The sequence below is a fragment of the Octopus bimaculoides genome, chromosome 1, assembly GCF_046866305.1.
Source record: "Octopus bimaculoides isolate indiv1 chromosome 1, ASM4686630v1, whole genome shotgun sequence".
Lineage (NCBI taxonomy): Eukaryota > Metazoa > Mollusca > Cephalopoda > Octopoda > Octopodidae > Octopus > Octopus bimaculoides.
In genome coordinates, this window is record NC_142928.1 from 158,717,924 (window position 1) to 158,738,130 (window position 20,207).

Consider the following 20,207-nt stretch of genomic DNA (forward strand, 5'->3'; position numbering starts at 1 on the left):
GGAATTCGTCCGCTATTCCTAACAAATTAAGCAAGCTTACATTTTTTTTTTTTTGTATTGTAATCAGTGAAAATCAGGCGAGCACAGAATCACAGGAAATAAGGTAACCGAAATTGGTATCCGTGAACTAAGTTTTTACTCTTGCTTTTAGCCATTAACGTCACAACTGTAATTTCTAATTCTATTAAAATCTTATCCAAATGTTTATTTATTGAAGCCAACGACGAACTATTCTGGAAACTCAATGATATTTATATCTAGAAACCAGTGTTTTGTTGCTGTTTAGGTCCATGTTAGCTCTAAGTAGAGCTACAGTCAAACGTATACCAACCATAGCTATCCTGTCTTTTCTTTTCATAGGGTATAACTAAGATTACAATGTCCAATGTAGCATGTTTTTTAAGATGGTTGGGTGTGATTTGAGGGAACATTTTGTCTACTATTCCCATCAGATTTATCAATCGAGTTAAAGAAATGATGGAATGGAAAGAGTGTTAAATAGGAATGGAAATCCTTTTAGAACCAGGAGCGAATTACAAGTGTATAAGAACTGGATGCAGCGAACGAATCTTCTAATTTACAAATTCCAAGCTATGCAACATACAGGGCCTACAAAATTGTTTTTATCCATTCAATGACTTTTGCATCTATTACGTCTAATTAAATATGATTTTCCCTTCTTTGCAGGTATATGTATGAATTTGATATCAATTGCAATGAGGAAGGCGGTGGGCTGACAGAATTGTTAGCACGCCGGGCAAAATGTTTAGCGGCATTTCGTCCGTCCTTACGTTCTGAGTTCAAATTGTACCAAGGTCGACTTTGCTTTTCATCTTTTCGAAGTCAATAGAATAAGTACCAGTTCAACACTAAGGTCGGTGTAATCGACTTACCCCTTCCCCAAATTATTGGCTTTATGCCAAAATGTGAGACCAATGTTAATTTAAATGAAGGCAGCGAGCAAGCAGAACCGTTAGCACGCCAGAAAAAATGCTTAGTGGCATTTATTCTGTCTTTGCGTTCTGAGTCCAAATTCCATCGAAATCGACTTTACCTTTTACCCTTCCGAGGTCGATAAAATAAGTAACAGTTGAACACTGGAGTCAATGTAATCGACTTACCCTCTCCCTCGAAATTGCTGGCCTTGTGCAAAAAGTTGACACCACTATTAATTGAATTCAATAAAATACAGCAATGAAAACTTGTAGAAATAAAGATATTGCTGAATCGGCACACAAACAAGTCATCAGTTGCTATCAATATGGGAAGTTTAATCGAGAAATTGCTCAAATTTTCTGTATTAATAATGAAAGTGTTATCCAAATTCAATAGATGAATTGAAGAAGGGTATTACTAAGTGAAGAAGGGATCTAGGAGGCCACAAATAGTTGAAGAAGGAGTGTTAAGAGGGAAGTTATAAAACATCGACTTGCAACTGTTCGCGAGGTTGAAAATTCTATGGATGAGTAGCAATATTGTATATGAACAGAATTGAAAGGCCTTGGATATGAACGAAGAGTGGCGAGAATGATTTCAAAAGCTACTTAAACTAAAAGGCGCAACTTGGCTAAAGTGTTCTACAGTAAGGAGAACGAGTTTTTGTCGCCAATAATATGATCTGACCAAAGCAAATCCCGCCAAATTTTCCATTTTAAGGCAAATAGATGTATGTCATAACAAAACTGAAATATGAGAACGAGATTGTTTATAAGGAAAAGTTAAACATAGAGGATTTAGAGTTATGGTACGAGGGGAAACAATGACTAGAGCTCGTATTTGTTTTTAAATGCTGCTAAATACTTGGAAAGAACACGTTACTCATCTAATCCAGTGTAGGAATTGATAAGAAAACCAATCTCTTTTCAATGAGATTAAGCTTCCATGCTATGCAAGCAAGGCATCACAAACCTAGAAAAGAATTTACGAATAGGAGCTTTGAGCAATCCCTGAAGTGGATTACTCAAAGCCCCGATCTTAATCCAATAGAATACTTATGGAAACATCTTTATAGAAGGATGCAAGCAATATTGTCGAAAAATACTTCAACAGAGCTGAAAAAGATATTGACTGAAGATTGGAGAAACGTGGTTTAGTATGTTACTAATAATATAATTAAACCCATGCCTAATCGAGTGCAAGCCGTGATATTAGTACCAACTTCCATTTATTTTGGATAACTTTTCATGAAGATGTTTAACGTTAGATTAACGTTGCATTTTATTACAGGCCATTGTATATGAAATTACTTGGATCAAAAGACTTAAATCGTTTTTATGAGATTTTAGAGATTTATCAGGAGTCAGTTTCGAATTTGAAGGCGGGCGAAATTTTGTCAGCATGCAAGGCGCTCTCAACCTTTTATAGGCACTTTGTGTCAAGCTTGGTATTCCAATACTCTCGGTTCAAATTTTCTCTCCTACCTAGTCCGGATGTTTACTTTTTGCCTTTCCTGTGACGATAAAGTTCCAGTTTTCCTTTTTGTTGTTGTTTGGCTACAGGCCAGATGTGATAGAACAGATCTGTGATTAAAGACATTCGAGTCATGACCAACACTCGTGATTAAATACATTCGAGTCGTGACCAACACTCTTTATTCTGGTATCTAGAATGATGAGGATGATTTACTTGCTATTTCTAGCACGTCGGTCAACATCTTAGAAGCTCCCTCGTTGACTCATGTAAGTGTATTTACTCCACATATGTCCACTTATACATTCTACTGTTTATATATTATGAAAAACAATGTAATTGTTTATATCTTGCTAAAAACAATGTATCACTGACAGAAATAATCTAGTTTCTGTGTGAAGTTGGGAAACTTCTAGATGAGTAGGAGTGGTATATCAGAATGTAAATGAATACCAAATATGAAAGCTGAGTAAAAGAAAATAATAGATTCTGTTTACTTTTACAAAAGCAAGTGACCTAAAATATATACAACAGCAGTCTTAAGCAACTGTACTCAAGTAATAGTAAATAGGTACAGGGACTGAATTTAAAATTATAAGGACCCCTATTTCTTTATAAGGACATCAAACCAAATTGTTCTGCAGGTGAGAAGTGAGATTCGCCTCTTTTTCTGGAGAAGAGGAGATGTAAGGGAAGTGATTTGACTTCGTTGGGTACGTTCCTTCTCGTTAGGAGACATTCGTCCAACAATTAGACATAAAAAGTAAGAACAACGTAATTCCCCTGTCTAATACCGATGACAAAATCCTTTCTAAAAAGATCATCTGCGTAGTCGCCTGGCTTGGTAGAAACAGCAGCCAAACCCCGCTCAAATCGCAACTTATCGTCTTAAATGAAAACATACATTTGATAATGCAGTCCTAGATATCTCTAAAATGACAAGCTGAAAAGGTTTTGATCACAGGAATGGCCTTTTCAAACTGGAATGGTCTGAAATAAATGGCCTATTCAGTCAAATCGGACTTGGAGATTAACAACAACAACAACGACAATACTTAATTACTGCACTAGTATTGTCTGAAAATTACACTATTGTCGCTGCTCGACTAACAAAATTCCTACTCAGTAAATTAGCATTTACATGACTGAGTATTCCACGAGCATTTATACGCTTAATGCAATTCTCTGATTGAATCAGAGTGACTCAATATAACAAGACTAAACCTTTGAATTACAGGTATAATCCAGAGAGAAAGAAAAAAGATTTCATATTCCTTCCTCCCTCACTACTGGATAGTACTTAATTTGTAGACCTCCGAAAAAAATGAAAGAAAATCTGATCACCTAGAAGTTGACCTCAGAACGTAGAGAGCCGGAACGAATAACACTTGGCTTTCTGTCTGTTATGTAAGACTCCCAGAAAAACTTTTAATAGATTTATTAAGGTAAATTACATTGGTCTCAAAGCAAAAGAATTCGCGTCGTAGAGTTTATGGACAGTTCTGTGCTTGTTTACAGGTAATACCTTACTTCATGGCCGCCTACAAGCTCCCTTTCTCCCTCTGGATCTCCGTGTGTAACCATGAGATTTACCCGAGAGTTTAATATTCATTAGATAACATTAATAACGCATAGTTCAAATTTAACAAGTGGTACAATATTAAACTATAAATAATAAAGAACGATTTTATGGTACAAATCGGTAACTTAATGCTGTTATCACACTATCCGATGCTCGAACGTCTCTATCGAGTCGCCGGTTCACACTTTTGGTTGGTAATGTTGTTTTAAATACACCTAAAATAGCATGATGGTTACGATTAGAACGCCTCTGATCATAGGTCATCTCGCTCGGGCTGACCTGCAGCTTAACAACAACTATTTAAAAGGAAGACAACAAAAGGCATCTGACTGAAACCGAATTAGTCAGAACTCCCTGTCATGTGACTGCTGTGTTAGTAAATTTGAAGGAAGCTTCTTCAAATACACGTGTACTAGTAGACTATAATAGAATGAAGATATGGGATGTTGTGTTATTCTTGTATCTCCTACTGGATGTTAATGACAGAATAAGTAATTCAATTCTAAACTGAAACCGTATCGTACTGATTCAAATGCTGAAAATTATCTGCAATGATTCTCTGCTTATTGCTTTAACTAGATTAACCACAAATCAATGAAAGAATTCCGGCGTAGTTGCTCGGCGTTCTAGAAACAGCAGCCAAGTCTACCTCATATCGAAACCTACTGTCTTAAAGAAAGGATACATTGAACAGTATAGTGCCTTGTGTACATAAAAGACGGGGGGATGGTAACGGTTACAACGTCTTTAATCATAGGTATGTTTGGTGAGAGTTGACCGGGGTTAAACAACAAGCCCCCATCCCAACCAACTAGTTTATATAGGTACGTAATCTAAATAATATAGGAACTGGACTGCAGAATCGATGGAGCACCAAACAAAGTAGCTTGTATCATTTGGTTATTTCTTTTATGTTCTGTGTTCAAATCTTACCCGAGTCCACTTTACCTTTCAAGCATATAAACTCAATAAAATTTTGATAAGTACTGTGTTGATACAACTGATTATACCGTAGAAGACGGTGCCCAAGTATGGCCACAGTCTAATGGCTGAAAGCAGTAAAGACAAAAACGAAAACAAAAATGAAAAGAAATATTGTAACGTTCGAGAAAAAGATGAGCAACTGAAGTAGTTTCAGCTAGGATCAGGACCGGAACAGTATCACGGACTCGACAACCTTCAATCTCGGAATAGTAATTTATTTCCTCTAAGCACAATGGTTTCTTTTTTGTAAGAATTTCGTGTATAATTGATTTATCTTCGACTCCAGAAAATTACTGGTACTGTCGACTTCAAATGCATGAAAGACAGTCTACCAAGGTGAAAACTGAACGCTGAAATGTGAGACACCAATTATGATGTCATAAAATACCTACTCAAGTGTTTATCGTTTGTGCCAGATCAATGTTTCAAACGAAAAATGAATGTATCGATAAACCTTTGAAATGGCCTTACACATTTCAGTGTTTAAAGTGACTAAAGTTAACGACTTTGAATTTATAAACGCTATACAATACGGGCAGTATACTATATTATTATTGTATTATAAATAGATTCCATTAAAGCTTCGTTGATATAATATAGCCTAGATTAGTTATATAGTAACAATACAACACTACTAATACAAGTTATGGAAACATTATCAATACATAAAGTTTGGATCACAAAACAAAGAAAGATCAGTAAAAGTATTATACAAATTCTTACCTGAATACGAGTGCTGTGCAGTTTCCACTAAGCTACATGGAGTTGCATATTTTGAAAGTATCTTTTTGCCAGAACCATCCGTTAAATGAGAAATTGGTTTGGAAGGTCGTATTTGGAAATTCTTACTCACTTCATCCATATCAAGAACCACAGAAGAAAGTTTGTGATGCAGATTATTGTTAATACGTTCCTGACGAAATACTTTCGTTTCCATGGAATGTAATGCTCTAATCAACTGGGTGAGATTAGTTTTTAAAGTGTTCAAACCAGTATCGATGTGATCTATTTCCATATCATGTCCCTTTACATTACTTTCGTATAAATTTGCTCGTTCACGCTCCACTTTTTGCATTTCTTGAAGATATTGCAAGCGCTGGGTCAAGAACGCCAAACGTCTTCTGCAAACACCGCTGCTTTTGTCATTTGTCGTAGATGTCTCTGATGACGTAGCTTCAACATCGAAGAAATAATCCCCACTCTCCGGATTTATTCCTGGTTCGTTAAAAACTTCATCTTCATCATCTGTCCGTTTATCGGCAAAAGATTTGTTTACATTTGTTTTGTTACTGGGTGTCAAAATTGGACAAAGGGGTGCGCTGCGACGGTTCACAACGATGGTGTATGAACAGGACTCTGTTCTAATAGTTGTTTGTTTTGTGTAATTTTTAGCTTTTACTAAGCAGAGGCAGAAAACAAGAAGTGTGATTTGTAATTTCTGGTGAAATATATCTCCAAAAGTCATACTTCTCAAATGGAAGGAACTGGCGATAGATCAGGAATAAACAGCTTTGAATAAATCTTCGTGTGAAAAAAAAAGAAAAAGAAATTAATTTCAAGGATATTATGTGATGACTGAATTCGTAAATAAATATTTTTTTTACTTGAAGGTCAAAAATAAACAGAGCCTTAGGTATGGAAATATAGACACTGCAGAAAAATGAAAAACATGAAGGGCGGTGTAAATAATCCAGTAATAACGTATGTTTTCAACAGTTGGTGCAAAACAAAATGTATAGAAAACCTCAAGCCAAAAAACGATGTCTAACAGATGTTAATTTTGTGAGAATGCTGCATCAGGTTTTCTGGTTCGTTTCATTAATTTTAAGTTAAGCTGTTTACTAGCGCCGACTAATATAAAGCTGTGTTAGGCTAGCTTTTAGTCAGCTGGCCGCCCTTCAATTTAAATGGGATACACCCACTGTCAAGGTGTTTTGTTTATGTTGAAAAGGTATATCAACTTAAATCTAGATTATATAATTTATTAAACATCATAATTACTGAATTCCCTGCATTAGTATCATCATCTCCACCCCCAACTACTAAAAACAACATCATCAGCAGAGGTAGCTGCAGACACTGCAGTAGAAGCAGTTTCTATTTTGATTGTCAACGCAATTTTTTGTTATTACTTAAAACAGTTATTTTAGAGATGATATTATCGTTTTTCCTGTTATCGCCATACTACTAAGATTACAGTCTCACTGTCATCATCACCCTTACTATAATTCCCACTACCATTACTACGATTTCTAACCCCCATCGCCTCTTCCACAATAATAACGAACACAGCATACTTTTACAACCTGCCAAATCAAAATCCGGGGTGTATAGTCTATTTAGATTGAAGCGCCTGTCATTTTATTTCGCGCCAAAATACAAGGAATGATACCGCTGTATCTTAAAAGAGAAGGAGGAAGGGCAAACTGTGTTGGTTAATAAATATGACGGGTAGTTTTCTCTTCAGCTCTCTCTCTCTGTTAGTAATTGTGCTATAATAGTAAGGAAATTGCACGTTGCTATGCTATCGATAGTTGCGACTCCTATTTTAAAGCTATTTGACTTCAACTATGTAAACCATGATTGTCACAACGTCTTATTTACCATCTTAAAATATCGGATGTCACACCGAGGGACAAGCTTTAATACTTTAATGACTTATTGTTCTAAGCTCAAATGCCACTGGGAACAACTTTACTTTTTATCCCTTCAAGCTCCCAAACTGACGATGCTATTCTGTTACACATGTAATGCCTTATGCCAGTGTGTTATGTCTTCATTGGTGTTCATTTTTTTGTTCTTGTTTTTGTTGTTTATTTGTTGTTAAGATTCTTTCCAGTATATTCATCAAAAGTAATTTTGATTAGTTTTACACTAACTAAAACTCTCTTTATTTTACTTTGATTTTATCTATTAAGATTATTTGTGTCTTTCCCTTTATTTTCTGCTGCTATTTGCCCTGAAAGCAAAGCATAGGAGTTATTTCCTCTTCCTTAATAAAATTAAGCATTGGTTTCTGTGGAAAACCTCTTCGGGAAGAGGTATTTCTTAATTTTTTCATCCACCAAACATTATCAGACATGTAACTTAAACAAAATGGACATCCACTGTATGGATGTCAATTTAATTTAATTGAGTTATAACTCAATCAAATTGGAATTTTCTTACAAAGTGAGAAATTTTTGTTAAGAACTTTTTACATGCATCATTCTGTACAATACTTCTTAACTTATCTAAATTCAAGTCATTCGACCATTTTAATTATTTGCCATATTCATTTAATTTTTTAAACTCTAAAACATGAACCTAATCGCTTTTCTTGTATTGTAGAGATTAATAAACATGAGTGTCTTCTAACAGTGCACAACAGTTGGCCTGGGGCTTTGGGAATTAAATGCATTGGTGGTAAAAGTGCATAGGTCATAGATACAGCACAACGCTGGTCACAGTATACGACCTGCTTACCCTCCTTTCGAGGCGTTTCTTTTTTCTAGTATATTGACTTCGTCATCAGAAACTGACAAAGAGAAACGCTTGTCAGTTCTGTCTGTCCTGAAGAAGTGATTAATATTTAGAAAAAAGAAAGAAAAGAGAGGAATAGAGAGAGAAAGGGAAAATTTTATGTACATACATACATACATACATACATACATACAGCGAGAGAGAGAGAGAGAGAGAGAGAGAGAGAGAGAGAGAGAGAGAAAGAAAGAAAGAAGGAAAGAAAGAAAGAAAGAAAGAAAGAAAGAAAGAAAGAAAGAAAGAAAGAAAAAAGAAAGAAAGGAAGAAAGAAAGAAAATGCGGAAAGACAATAAAGGAGGTGGAAAAGTGTGAGTGCATGCGCGCGCGCGTCTGTGTTTGTTAGGACAGGAGTTGGCTAGCAATAATTTTTTCTTTCAGAAAATCATCTTTGTAAAGAGTTCAGCTATCAAAGAAAGCGAAAGAAAATATACATTTACTCAAGTGAGGATTTGGAGTGATAGCTTTAGCCATGTTTCTCTTTTAATTATATTGTTAATTTCCGCATAAATACTATTTAAGATCTGGGTTACTTCTAGCTGTGTTCTGAACAATACTAAAGCCACTATTTAGCGGACTGCAAAACCAACTGGGGTCAACATATGCTTTCATTTTTTTTCTTTTTATGTATGTGGGCGGGGTGCATAGAATAACAAATACTAGACTAGATATAATAGATAATTCCAGTCCTAAGCTCCAGCCTGCTGCCTACGGTTAGAAAAAGAAAAGGAAAACAATTGTTACAGATAACATTTTCATGATCGCTGTCTTTTCACGTACAAGCAAAATAGAATAAACATTCTGTCCAGAAATATAGCTAATGGTCGCCGACAATGTGTGTTGGCACTCCGTCGCTTACGACTTCGAGGGTTCCAGTTGATCCGATCAACGGAACAGCCTGCTCGTGAAATTAACGTGCAAGTGACTGAGCACTCCACAGATACGTGTACCGTTAACGTAGTTCTCGGGGATATTCAACGTGACACAGTGTGACAAGGCTGACCCTTTGAATTACAGGCACAACAGAAACAGGAAGAAAGAGTGAGAGAAAGTTGTGGTGAAAGAGTACAACCGGGTTCGCAACCATCCCCTGCCGGAACCTCATGGAGCATTAGGTGTTTTCGCTCAATAAACACTCATAACGCCCCGTCTGGGAATTGAAACCGCGACCCTATGACCGCGAATCCGCTGCCCTAACCACTGGGCCATTGCGCCTCCACAGGTCGCCGACAATGGACTTGGACTAATAAGCATTTAGATCAATACAATATGCACTTGTCTATATCACATCTATGGTAAATCCACGTTGAGAAAAACATGAACACCACGCAATCTCGATCATTCAACACCACTATATAAAACTTATATATCACGAGTTATCGAAGCAGTCTCCATACTCTCCATGCCAAACTTACAGCCAAGTTTCCTTCGAATTTTACCCAACCGTCTCAAAATTGGATGAATACAAAGTCTTATCAAAAAGTATCGGGACTGGTGCTATAAAAAGAAACTACAACACATATCAATTCGGCATTTAATATCTTTCGAAGGGGTCCCCTTCTGAAGCTACACACTTTATCCAGTGTCGTTTCCATTGATGGAAGCATTCCTGGAACTGCCTTTTTGAGGATAACGAGCCGCTGCCTCGTCGCGTTCTCTTGGATTCCATCTATGTCTTCAAATCTTCCTTTCAAGAGGGATTTGATTTTGGGAAAAAATCTTGACCATAATAACCTTCAATCCGTGTCTCTTTTCACGCACGCACTCAAACTCACACACACGCGCGCACGCATTCGCACGCACACTTACTTTCTTCGCCGTGATCACTGATGGAAACTCTGTGATGTAATGAGACGACTGCACTCGACGCACTTTACATCCAAGCACTGCTATAAACAATGAAATGAGGGAGAATTTTATAACTTTGTGTCCATACGCGACAGAGTTCAATCTGTGCCAAGCAGCTTCACTGCGTACTTTAGCTCCGTTACCATAGCCACAGTCCCGATACTTTTTGTCAGACTTCGTATATCGAATAAATCAATCTTGAATGTAATATGCCAGAAAAAAAGATTGAGATGATCACAATTAAAATGGCGGTTGGACGATGGTTCGTCACAGAGAAATATAACTTTCATACATCAGTGTCATCAGAATACAGCAGAAGTCTCAGCATGAAACAAGTTCTAAAACTCTCATAAGAACTGCAACTGCCGTGCTCTCTCCGAGTACATCTTGTTTGCATTCGCTGTGGCCACCACCAGAATCTAAAGATGTACAGAAATGGACAGCATAGAAGAGAGACTGCAACACATCCACACTGTCGCTGCAATTCATAAGTGCATTTCGAAATGACATTATAGTGCTCAATGAGATAGAGATTTGATTAATTATAAAAACAGATTTGCAGTGCCGTGTCTAATCGTCTAATCGTCTAATAATCTTAACGTTCAGTTTATTACCTGCGTACCATAGATTTCTTAAACAATATGTCCCCACTGTCACACTGCAGGGTCATATGATTCATCAGTTCATTTTGGATTGTACAGTATGATCTTCAGTTAGCCAGAAGCAAGCATAGTGTGACTGAGACACGTTCTAAATGTTCCCTCTACTAACTACATATCATAGATCAAAGTTGACAACATAAAATCTTACAAAGTGATGTAGTGTGACTCCTTTTTGTTCTCAGACAACCCATCTTACACACCTAATTTACATAATCGTTGTCACACCCTCTATTCATTTTCATTATTTGGAGCTTGAAAGTGGCAAGCTGCCAGGGTCGTTAGCACGCCGAGCAAAATGCTTAGCATCATTTGGTCTATTTTTACGTTCTGAGTTCTCATTCCACCGAACCAACTTTGCCTCTAATCCTTTTGAGGTTGATAAAATAGGTACCAGTTAAGTACTGGTGTCGATGTAATCAGTTTACCCCTCCATCTAAATTGCTGGCTTTGTGCCAAAATTTGAAACTAATATTACTAGGTACTTTGAGACGGCGAGCTAGTAGGATCGTTACTGCGCCGGACAAAATGCTTATCGGCATTTCATTTGACTTTACGTTCTGAGTTCAAATTCCACGGGCGTCGACTTGGCCTTTTATCCTTTTAGGGTCGAGGAAGTAAGTAGTAGTTCTGCATTAGGATCAGCTGGCCTTGTACCAAAACTTGAAACCCGTGTTACTAGGTCCTTTGAAAGTGGCGTGAAAGTCCCTCCCAAAATATTCACACAACATTTTTTCTTTTTAGCTTTCACCAAAGAGAGAGAAAATTATTTAATCAGATATATCATAGATATAATAATTCAGTGACAGAGCGCCTTAGGGTAAAAGCAAAGCATATGGCGAACCTGTCTGAATTCTTATTTGTAACCATTTCACTTTAATTACTCTTCAGAACTTTTTCTTCTCTACAAATTAAAAGGCTTGTGCTTAGCGACCATTATATTACATCAAGAAATCCACTGAGGTGTCGGGAACGATAAATCGTTAGGTTTAAACGCCAGCAAAATTAATTACGTTCTAAGTTCAAATCACGCCGGTTCGACTTCGCCCTTCATCACCTTGGGTGGTCGGTAAAATACGTACCGAACATATATTTGGGTCGATTCCATCGCCGATAAACTTCCCCTATTAATTAGTACCAAACTAAGGAATTCTTATTTTATATCAATTAAAAAGTTTTATTTCAGCACCAAATCTTATATATATACATATATATATATATATATATATATATATATATATATATATATATATATATATATATATATATATATATATATATATATATATATATATATATAATTCTGTCTGCCTGTCTTTCTTTTCCATCTGCTTGTTTATTTTATTTTATTTTACTTTATTTTACGTCATTTACTGCCATATTTTTCTTTCCTCTTTCATCTGTAAACATTTTAATAATGTCAGCCAACTGCCAACAGGTCTTGTCAGTGACAACGCCTTCTTCACTACATGTATTTGCGTCTACATGTGTATGCGAAAGTGGGGGAGGAAGAAAGAAAGAAAGAAAGAAAGAAAGAAAGAAAGAAAGAAAGAAAGCGATCGCGTGTTTGTATAAGTTGTAGTTTATTAGCATCCATCTTTTTGTTGATACAAAAATGTAAATTTATATCGCAGAAAGTAGTTAAAAAAAATCAACAGTATTTTGTTATAACCAATGGGATGGTATGTAACAAGTATTACCTTGTACGAGATACATTGAGTATTTATTTATAACCAATGAGATAACATGAAAGTTATTTTCTCACTACCCTCTCGCTTGCTCTTTCTGTCTCTCCCTCCCCTTCTCCTTCTTCCTGTTACACACAGATATACACGTAGACACGCAGACACACACGCGCGCGCGCACAGTTCTGGTATTTCAGTTTAACCAATCGGAATCTAAGCAACAATCGTTTTCTGATTGTCAGCTGGATTTGAGATTAGCATTCCAAATACGAAGATAAACATTCATAGTCAAAATTATAAACTGTCATAAGTTTGCATGTATTAAAGTCCTTATATGCAAATGTATGTTTATTGCATGCAAGCTCACATACATACGCACGTACATACATACATACATACATACATACATACATACATACATAACACATATATATAGCATACATATATGCATACATTCATACATATATTTAGGCCCATATATGCAAACGCATGCACATTACATGCATGCACACATACATACATACAGACAGACAGACAAACATACCTATATACCTACATACATACATGCATGCATCCATAAATACATATATTAAGGCCCATATATGCAAATGTATGTTTATTACATGCATACATACATAACATAACATACATGTATACATACATACATACATACATACATACATATACACATACATAACATACATACATGCATGCATGCATATATACATATATTAAAGCCCATGTCTGCAAATACATGTTTATTACATGTATGAATACATACATGCATACATACATACATACATACATACAAAAATACATACATGCATACATACATACATACATAAGCGTGACAGTGTTGTAAGAAGTTTGCTTCCCAGTTTCATGGCTCTGAGCTTATTCGACGCACTGCATGGTACCTTGGACAAGTGTTTTCTACTATTGGTCCAGACTGACCAAAGCCTTGTGGATGGATTTGGTAGACGGAAACTGAAAGAAGCCCATCACGTAGATATGTGTGCGTGTGTGTGTGTGTGTGTGTGTGTGTATGTGTGTGTGTGCGTGTGTGTGTGTGTGTGTGTGTGCGTGTGTGCGTGTGTGCATGCGTGCGTGCGTGTGTGTGTGTGCGTGTGCGTGCGTGCGTGTGTGCATGCGTGCGTACGTGTGTGTGTGTGTGTGTGTGTGTGTGTGTGTGTGTGTGTTGGTTCGGCAAAAAGAAACCAACAGAATCAGGACCAAACTTTAAAAGAAAGGTCTGGGCTCGATTTGCTCGACAAAACCTTTCAAGGCACTGCTCCAGCATGACCGCTGTCTAACGATTGGAACAAGTCAAAAATACGTATAGGCGTGGCTCTGTGGTAAGGAGCTTGCTTCCCAATCACATGGTTCCGGGTTCAGTGTGGCACCTTAGGACGATTAAAGCCTTGTGAGTGTATTCGGCAGATGAAAACTGAAAGAAGCCCGTCATATATATATATATATATATATATATATATATATATATATATATATACGTACAGTCAGGTATATATCAACGAAAATGAGCTCAGATAAATAACATAGAGTGACAAGTTGCATGTATATAAACAATAAGCATAAATAAAAGTATATCAAGTCCCATACAAGATAAATTCATGGTTTATTGAAATTATCTTCTCTTCGATAAAATAGTGCCTTGTTAAGAGTCAAAAGACTGCAGTGAACTTATGTTTGTGCCTCCACAGGTACCATTACTACAGCAGTTGTCCTACTTTGAATCTAACAGACGAGAGATTAATATCTCTTTAGTTGAACAACAACGAGAGATTAAATATCTCCTTAGTACTACATCCATGTCTATCTAATCCACATATGCACTCTGTGGGGTACTTATATGTTGTTATCGAGTATATATGAAGTTAATTCATTTTGTACACCACCCAATGAGAGATATTGTTCTGGACGCAACATTCTCAAGCAGTTACATGTTAAAAGGTTACATCACGCATATTTCTTTTACATCGATGATCAGAATTTTCCTGTTTACCGTTTCTTTTTTAAACTGGTGTAACCCCCTCAGCCAAAAACAATTACATACTAAAATAATAAAGAAAGCATTCATAGCCTTCAGGTAAGTTGGATAATCTAAACGAAAATAGGCCCAGAGAAATAACTCGGAGTAGCCAGAGGCATGAATATAATAATCCCTTCTGTAATAGGCACAAAACCTGAAATTTGAGGAGAAGGGGCGAATCGATTACATAGACCCCAGTGCTTAACTGGTATTTATTTTATCAACTCCGAAAGGGATGAAAGGCAAAGCCAATATCAGCGTAATTTGAACTCAGAACTTAAAGACCGAAAGTAATGCCGTTAAACATTTTGTCCAGCAATTGCCACAAGGATTTCTTTATTCTTCTCTCGAAACGAAGAATTTATCTTGAATGGCATTTATTATATTTTCATCCAAGTTAATAACACACACACACACACACACACACTAAGAGTTGGTCTATATTTGGCATCAGTCATAACTTTAATACGTCGAGGAATTGACTCGTACAGGCTCTGAACGGTTTCTAAGGGAATTTGGGGCTATTCTTCAAATAAAAGCTACCTTACTTCTTCAAACGACGATGGCAGAAGGAAACGGCTCGTCATTTACTGTTTCAAAATGCATCATAAATGCTCGATTACATTGAAATCCAGTCATTGTGAGGACCAATCCAAGTGGTCTATTCCCTTTTGTGCCCTTCGTACCAATTTTTGAATAGCACTAGCTGTGTGAATCCTGCTAATTATCATCCACTGCGCATTATCTTCCTAGAAGATTGCACTTAGATCAGGGAACAATCTTTGTACCATAGGATGGACATGATCATCTAAAAGACTCAGATAATCAATAGCGTTAACTTTGCCATGAAAAACAACTTAAAGGGCCAAGAAAATTCCACGATATGGTTGCCCAAATCATCGCAGACCCACCTCCATTTTTCACGATAGGAACCAAATAGTCAGGTCTGAAGGTTTCTTTTGAATGATCCCTAGACATAATCTTCCCCAGAAGCGAGGAAAAAGTGGTGAATGCTGATTCATCAGAAAAGATGACATTGTTGCATTGAACCATTGACCAGTTCTGATAATCTAGACACCAGTGTTTCTGTTTAGCAGTGCTGATGGGAAACAGGAGAGGTTTAGCAATTGCAACTCTCCCACGGTATCTAGCTTTATGGAGCTCACAGCAAGCGGTTTTGGTTAACACAGCGTTAACATAGTAATGGTTTAGCTCTGCTTGCAATTTTGCTGCCATAGTTCGATGGTTTTTAGACAAAATATGTTTCAGTATTCTGTGATCTCTGTGTGAGCTTTGCCTTCCATCTACCTACCTACCAACCTACATATATACATGCATACATGCATACATATATACATACATACATACATACATACATACATACATATAAACATACAAACAAACATACATACATACATACATACATATAAACATACAAACAAACATACATACATACATACATACATACATACATGCATACATACATACGTACATGATGATGGCCGTCCACTCGTGACCGAGGAAGACCATTGCCAACCTTCAGGAACATTGTGCGCTCTAGGACTAACTTATATTTTGCATTTGCGGCTCCGTTGGTGGCTAATGAGCCCTGCTCTTGACAAGCATACATACGTACGTACATACATACATACATACATACATACATACATACATACATACATACATACATACATACGTATGTGTATGTGTTAGTGTGCGACTATGCCTATGTGTTGGGAGATTTATATGAATATATAAATATGTATTACTGAATAATTTATTAGATGTTACGACCAATTTTATTACTTCGCATAAGATTTTTACTCAACTTGTAGTATAATCTACTCAATTATAAGAATACTGGGTGCCTGGTAGTAAGATTAGCCATGTAGCAAGAGTAGTACATCACACTACAAACCCAGCGTTTCAAGTGTTTGACGTCAAATGCTTTCAGGCTATCATTTTCTGCTTCAATGAACCTGAACATACTCTATTACTATAGTAGTGCCTTCTCAATATGTTTATGATTTTAAGGCGGCGAGCTTGCTGAAACGTTAGCACACCGGGCGAAATGCTTAGCGGTATTTCGTCTGTGTTTACGTTCTGAGTTCAAATCCCGCTGAGGTCGACTTTGGCTTTCATCTTTCGGGGTCGGTAAGTTAAGTACCAGTTGCGTACTGAGGTCGATCTAATCGACTGGGCTCCCTACAAATTTCAGGCTTTGTGCCTAGAGTAGAAAAGAATATATTTATGATTATTTTTTTTTATGAATGACTGCATGTTTAAAGCTAATCCGATACTAGGAATATACCCATGATCCACAACACTTTAAATTTAAGAAAGTCGAATGACAATTTTAAACACCCAAATTTACTTCATTTTTATCGAATGCTATTAAGTAGACTTACTGTTCTCTTTTTCTATTTCGAAAGATTAAATTCGTCATACAATTATTGGGATTTATTTATTTTCTTCCGTATTTATAAAATCAGTTGGGTGAGCTATTACTGTTTTTTATTGATATATCATAAAAACCGGAATGTTAACCATCACGTTAGGGGGTTTAAATAAGTAAGGGATAGTTTATAATGCACTATTTTTGCCTAAAATTTATGCTGTTAAGCAAAGTTGCAGCGCGAATAACAAGTCTAAATTAATAGAATAACATTTTAAACATTACACTACAAAAACAAATTTACATTATGATAGGCTTGTGTAAGGCGTTGAACTGGCAGAATCATTAGCTCGCCGAACAAAATGCGACTTCTCGCTCGTAAAAACTACTGGTGCAGTTTCAGAAATTTTCAACCATTGTATTAGGTTTGTGCATCAGGAGAAAATAGTTAGCTGGTGCATCTTCGTTGCTAAAGTAATCATACCATATTTTAGCCAATTTGTGCAATATACCTTATAAGTTTTGCTTTTTTATGTTTTGTCTGAAGTTAAACGAGGAGGGGTCCACCATATGCGTATGGATCGGGGAAGCAGGAAAGCAACTGCCCTCTGAGGTTAGGACAAAAATAATGAGAATAATTCGAGCGAACCAAGAAGAAAAGATATTAGGCAAAGAAGACAAATTAGCAATGATATTAAAAATTAATTGCCTGCTAATGATTAGTTAAAATTATTGATAAACAATAAGTTTAAATTTGTCCTCATTCATCTTTTTCTGATTTCAGATATAGAAGAATTAAACAAGTGTTCTTTCATTAAGTTAAACCTTTCTTGCATCTTAGTTTCCTTTTTATACATTAAAAACGTTTCCTGGGGTTTCCAATCTTTCTGCATTTAATCTCTTATGTAACAGTATTTGAATAACTTCTGAATATGGAAAGTCGAGAATGCTTTCTCCAAAATATATTTGTAGTAATGTCAATCAGTACTATGTGATTAGTTCCCCCAGTACATGTTCTGACCTTGACCGACAACGAATACAAATTATGTACAGCAAATCTCATTATGGAGAAAGACGCAAAGGATTTCACGTCAACGCATCAAATGTGCAGAATGCGGCGAGCAAACAGACTCTGATTACAAAAGAAAATAAGTAGATATTGTCCATGCCAGCCAGACTGTGACTTTTACATTAGTGCGCGAACAGATACCGAGCTCCAGATAAAAAAGTGAACATTGGGCGCCAAAGAGTTCAGATAGGGAGAAAAGGACTGATAACACTGGGGAACATGGTTTTTGCTGTCTGATGTTGGAGACATATTTCCTAGTAATTTGTGGGTGCTGATTTCAAAAATGAAATCCATTTTGCTCTATCACGTCAAGATTTTTCACAAACTCAAATGTTCCTTTTTCAACATTTTCGGTATTGTCGCCATTTTTAAGGATAGGTTTGGCTTTATCAAATGTAGACCCATATATGGAGCTTGAAATAACTGTGAAAATATAGTTCCTCAATATCGTTTAAAATAAATGTAACTACAAAAATGAAAACAAAAGTCATGATTTAAGCATCTTCAGTAAATGAAAAACATCAAACTTTCACTATTTTCAATCTAACTAGTTTAAAATGTCATGACGATAGCAGAAATGTCCTTTATACAATTAGATAATAAACATCAAATTTCTGTTGTTCTTGACATCATACGTATCTCATACCTATGGAATTTGTCAGTTGATATGTCCACGCTATGCTTGATTTATTGAGACTATCATTGCAAACCAGATGAGATATACCTTATTGAACCTTTAACAATTTCTTATGAAAATTAGTATATTGAATGCGTATATCTATATGTTGTTGAATTCATCCCCTTTGTGCCCTGTTTATTTGTTTACAAACGTTATAACTAGATGACTATGGGATTCATTATTATTTTATAATATTAGAAGAAATAACTCTTTCTATTATAGGCACGAGGCCTGGAATTTTGTGGCGAGAGGCCTTGTCAAAATACATCGATTCCAATACTTCACTGGTACTTTATTTTATCGACCCAGAAAATTTGAAAGGCAAAGTCGACCTCGGCAGAATTCCTACTCAGAACTTCAAGTCGGACGAAATGCCACTAAGCATTTTGTCCAGCGTGCTAACAATTTGAAAAAACACTGATTTGGGCTACAATATAAGAATATTTGTCGAATAATAGAGGTAACGTCATCCTTAGAAAGTCCTAAACTACAGAAACCTCTAGAATAACGCGTGGCAAAACTACGTAACATCACTTGCAACGTTCTTTTGGTTAACAAACTATTCTATCTGCAACGTCATGGTGAAGGTGCAGTAGCATAGCTCTGACTCAAGGAAGAAAATTGTCTGCCAGTAGAAAGGGAAAGGGTAAGGAGTGTACGAGAACAGAGTGGTGACATTTAGTAGAGATGACCCAGAAGTTGATCCTCTTCGATTGCAATCGCAAACAGCAGTAGCTTTCTTCAACTGCATACACGTCGCTGATTGGTTAAAATTAACCAAATACGACAACTTTAACACGAAATAACTTCTAAAATACAAAACTTTGTCCAAAATGTTCAAAGTAAACCGTGTTCTGCGTGAGAAATTACACCAGTATACGAAGTTTCAAACTGTTTAGTTAAAAACAAAATTAATTAAAAAATCTGTGAGCTAAACTGAACAGATCCAGAATTTTCAGTATGGCTAGATCAACATAATCGTGAAGCATCGAGATAGTGGTCTGTTAGAGAACAAGAGTGGATGCAGCAGAAAGAGCGAATGTTAATCAAAGTGGTCAACATTGGTCCTATAATGCATCGATAAAAGCTAGTTTCACAGCTATCGGGGTTCATGCTTCAAAGTCAATGATTATTCGAACTCTCAATAGATGTGGCTTGAAGATGTGCTTTCCCCAGAAGACGCCAGTTTTAAAGAAGAAACACTTAACTACTCATTTGAAGTTCGAAAGGTACTTTTTGAAGAAACCTGAACGATTTTGGCATTCTGTTTTGTGGTCTATCGAAGCCAAATTTGGGGTATTCGGTCACAAACGACAGAACTACCGCTTGGA

General features: G+C 36.4%; 1 protein-coding gene across 1 annotated transcript in view; it reads right to left on the minus strand.

Annotated features, from left to right (window-relative positions):
- The window catches only part of LOC106871407 (fibrinogen-like protein 1), a 44,996-nt gene extending 37,670 nt beyond the window's left edge, over positions 1-7,326 (minus strand). The window contains exon 1 of the mRNA XM_014917830.3: positions 5,699-7,326. Coding sequence (XP_014773316.1) covers positions 5,699-6,440 — 742 coding nt within the window. The 5' untranslated portion in view covers positions 6,441-7,326. The remainder of the gene's footprint in view (positions 1-5,698) is intronic.
- Positions 7,327-20,207: the final 12,881 nt, after the last annotated feature.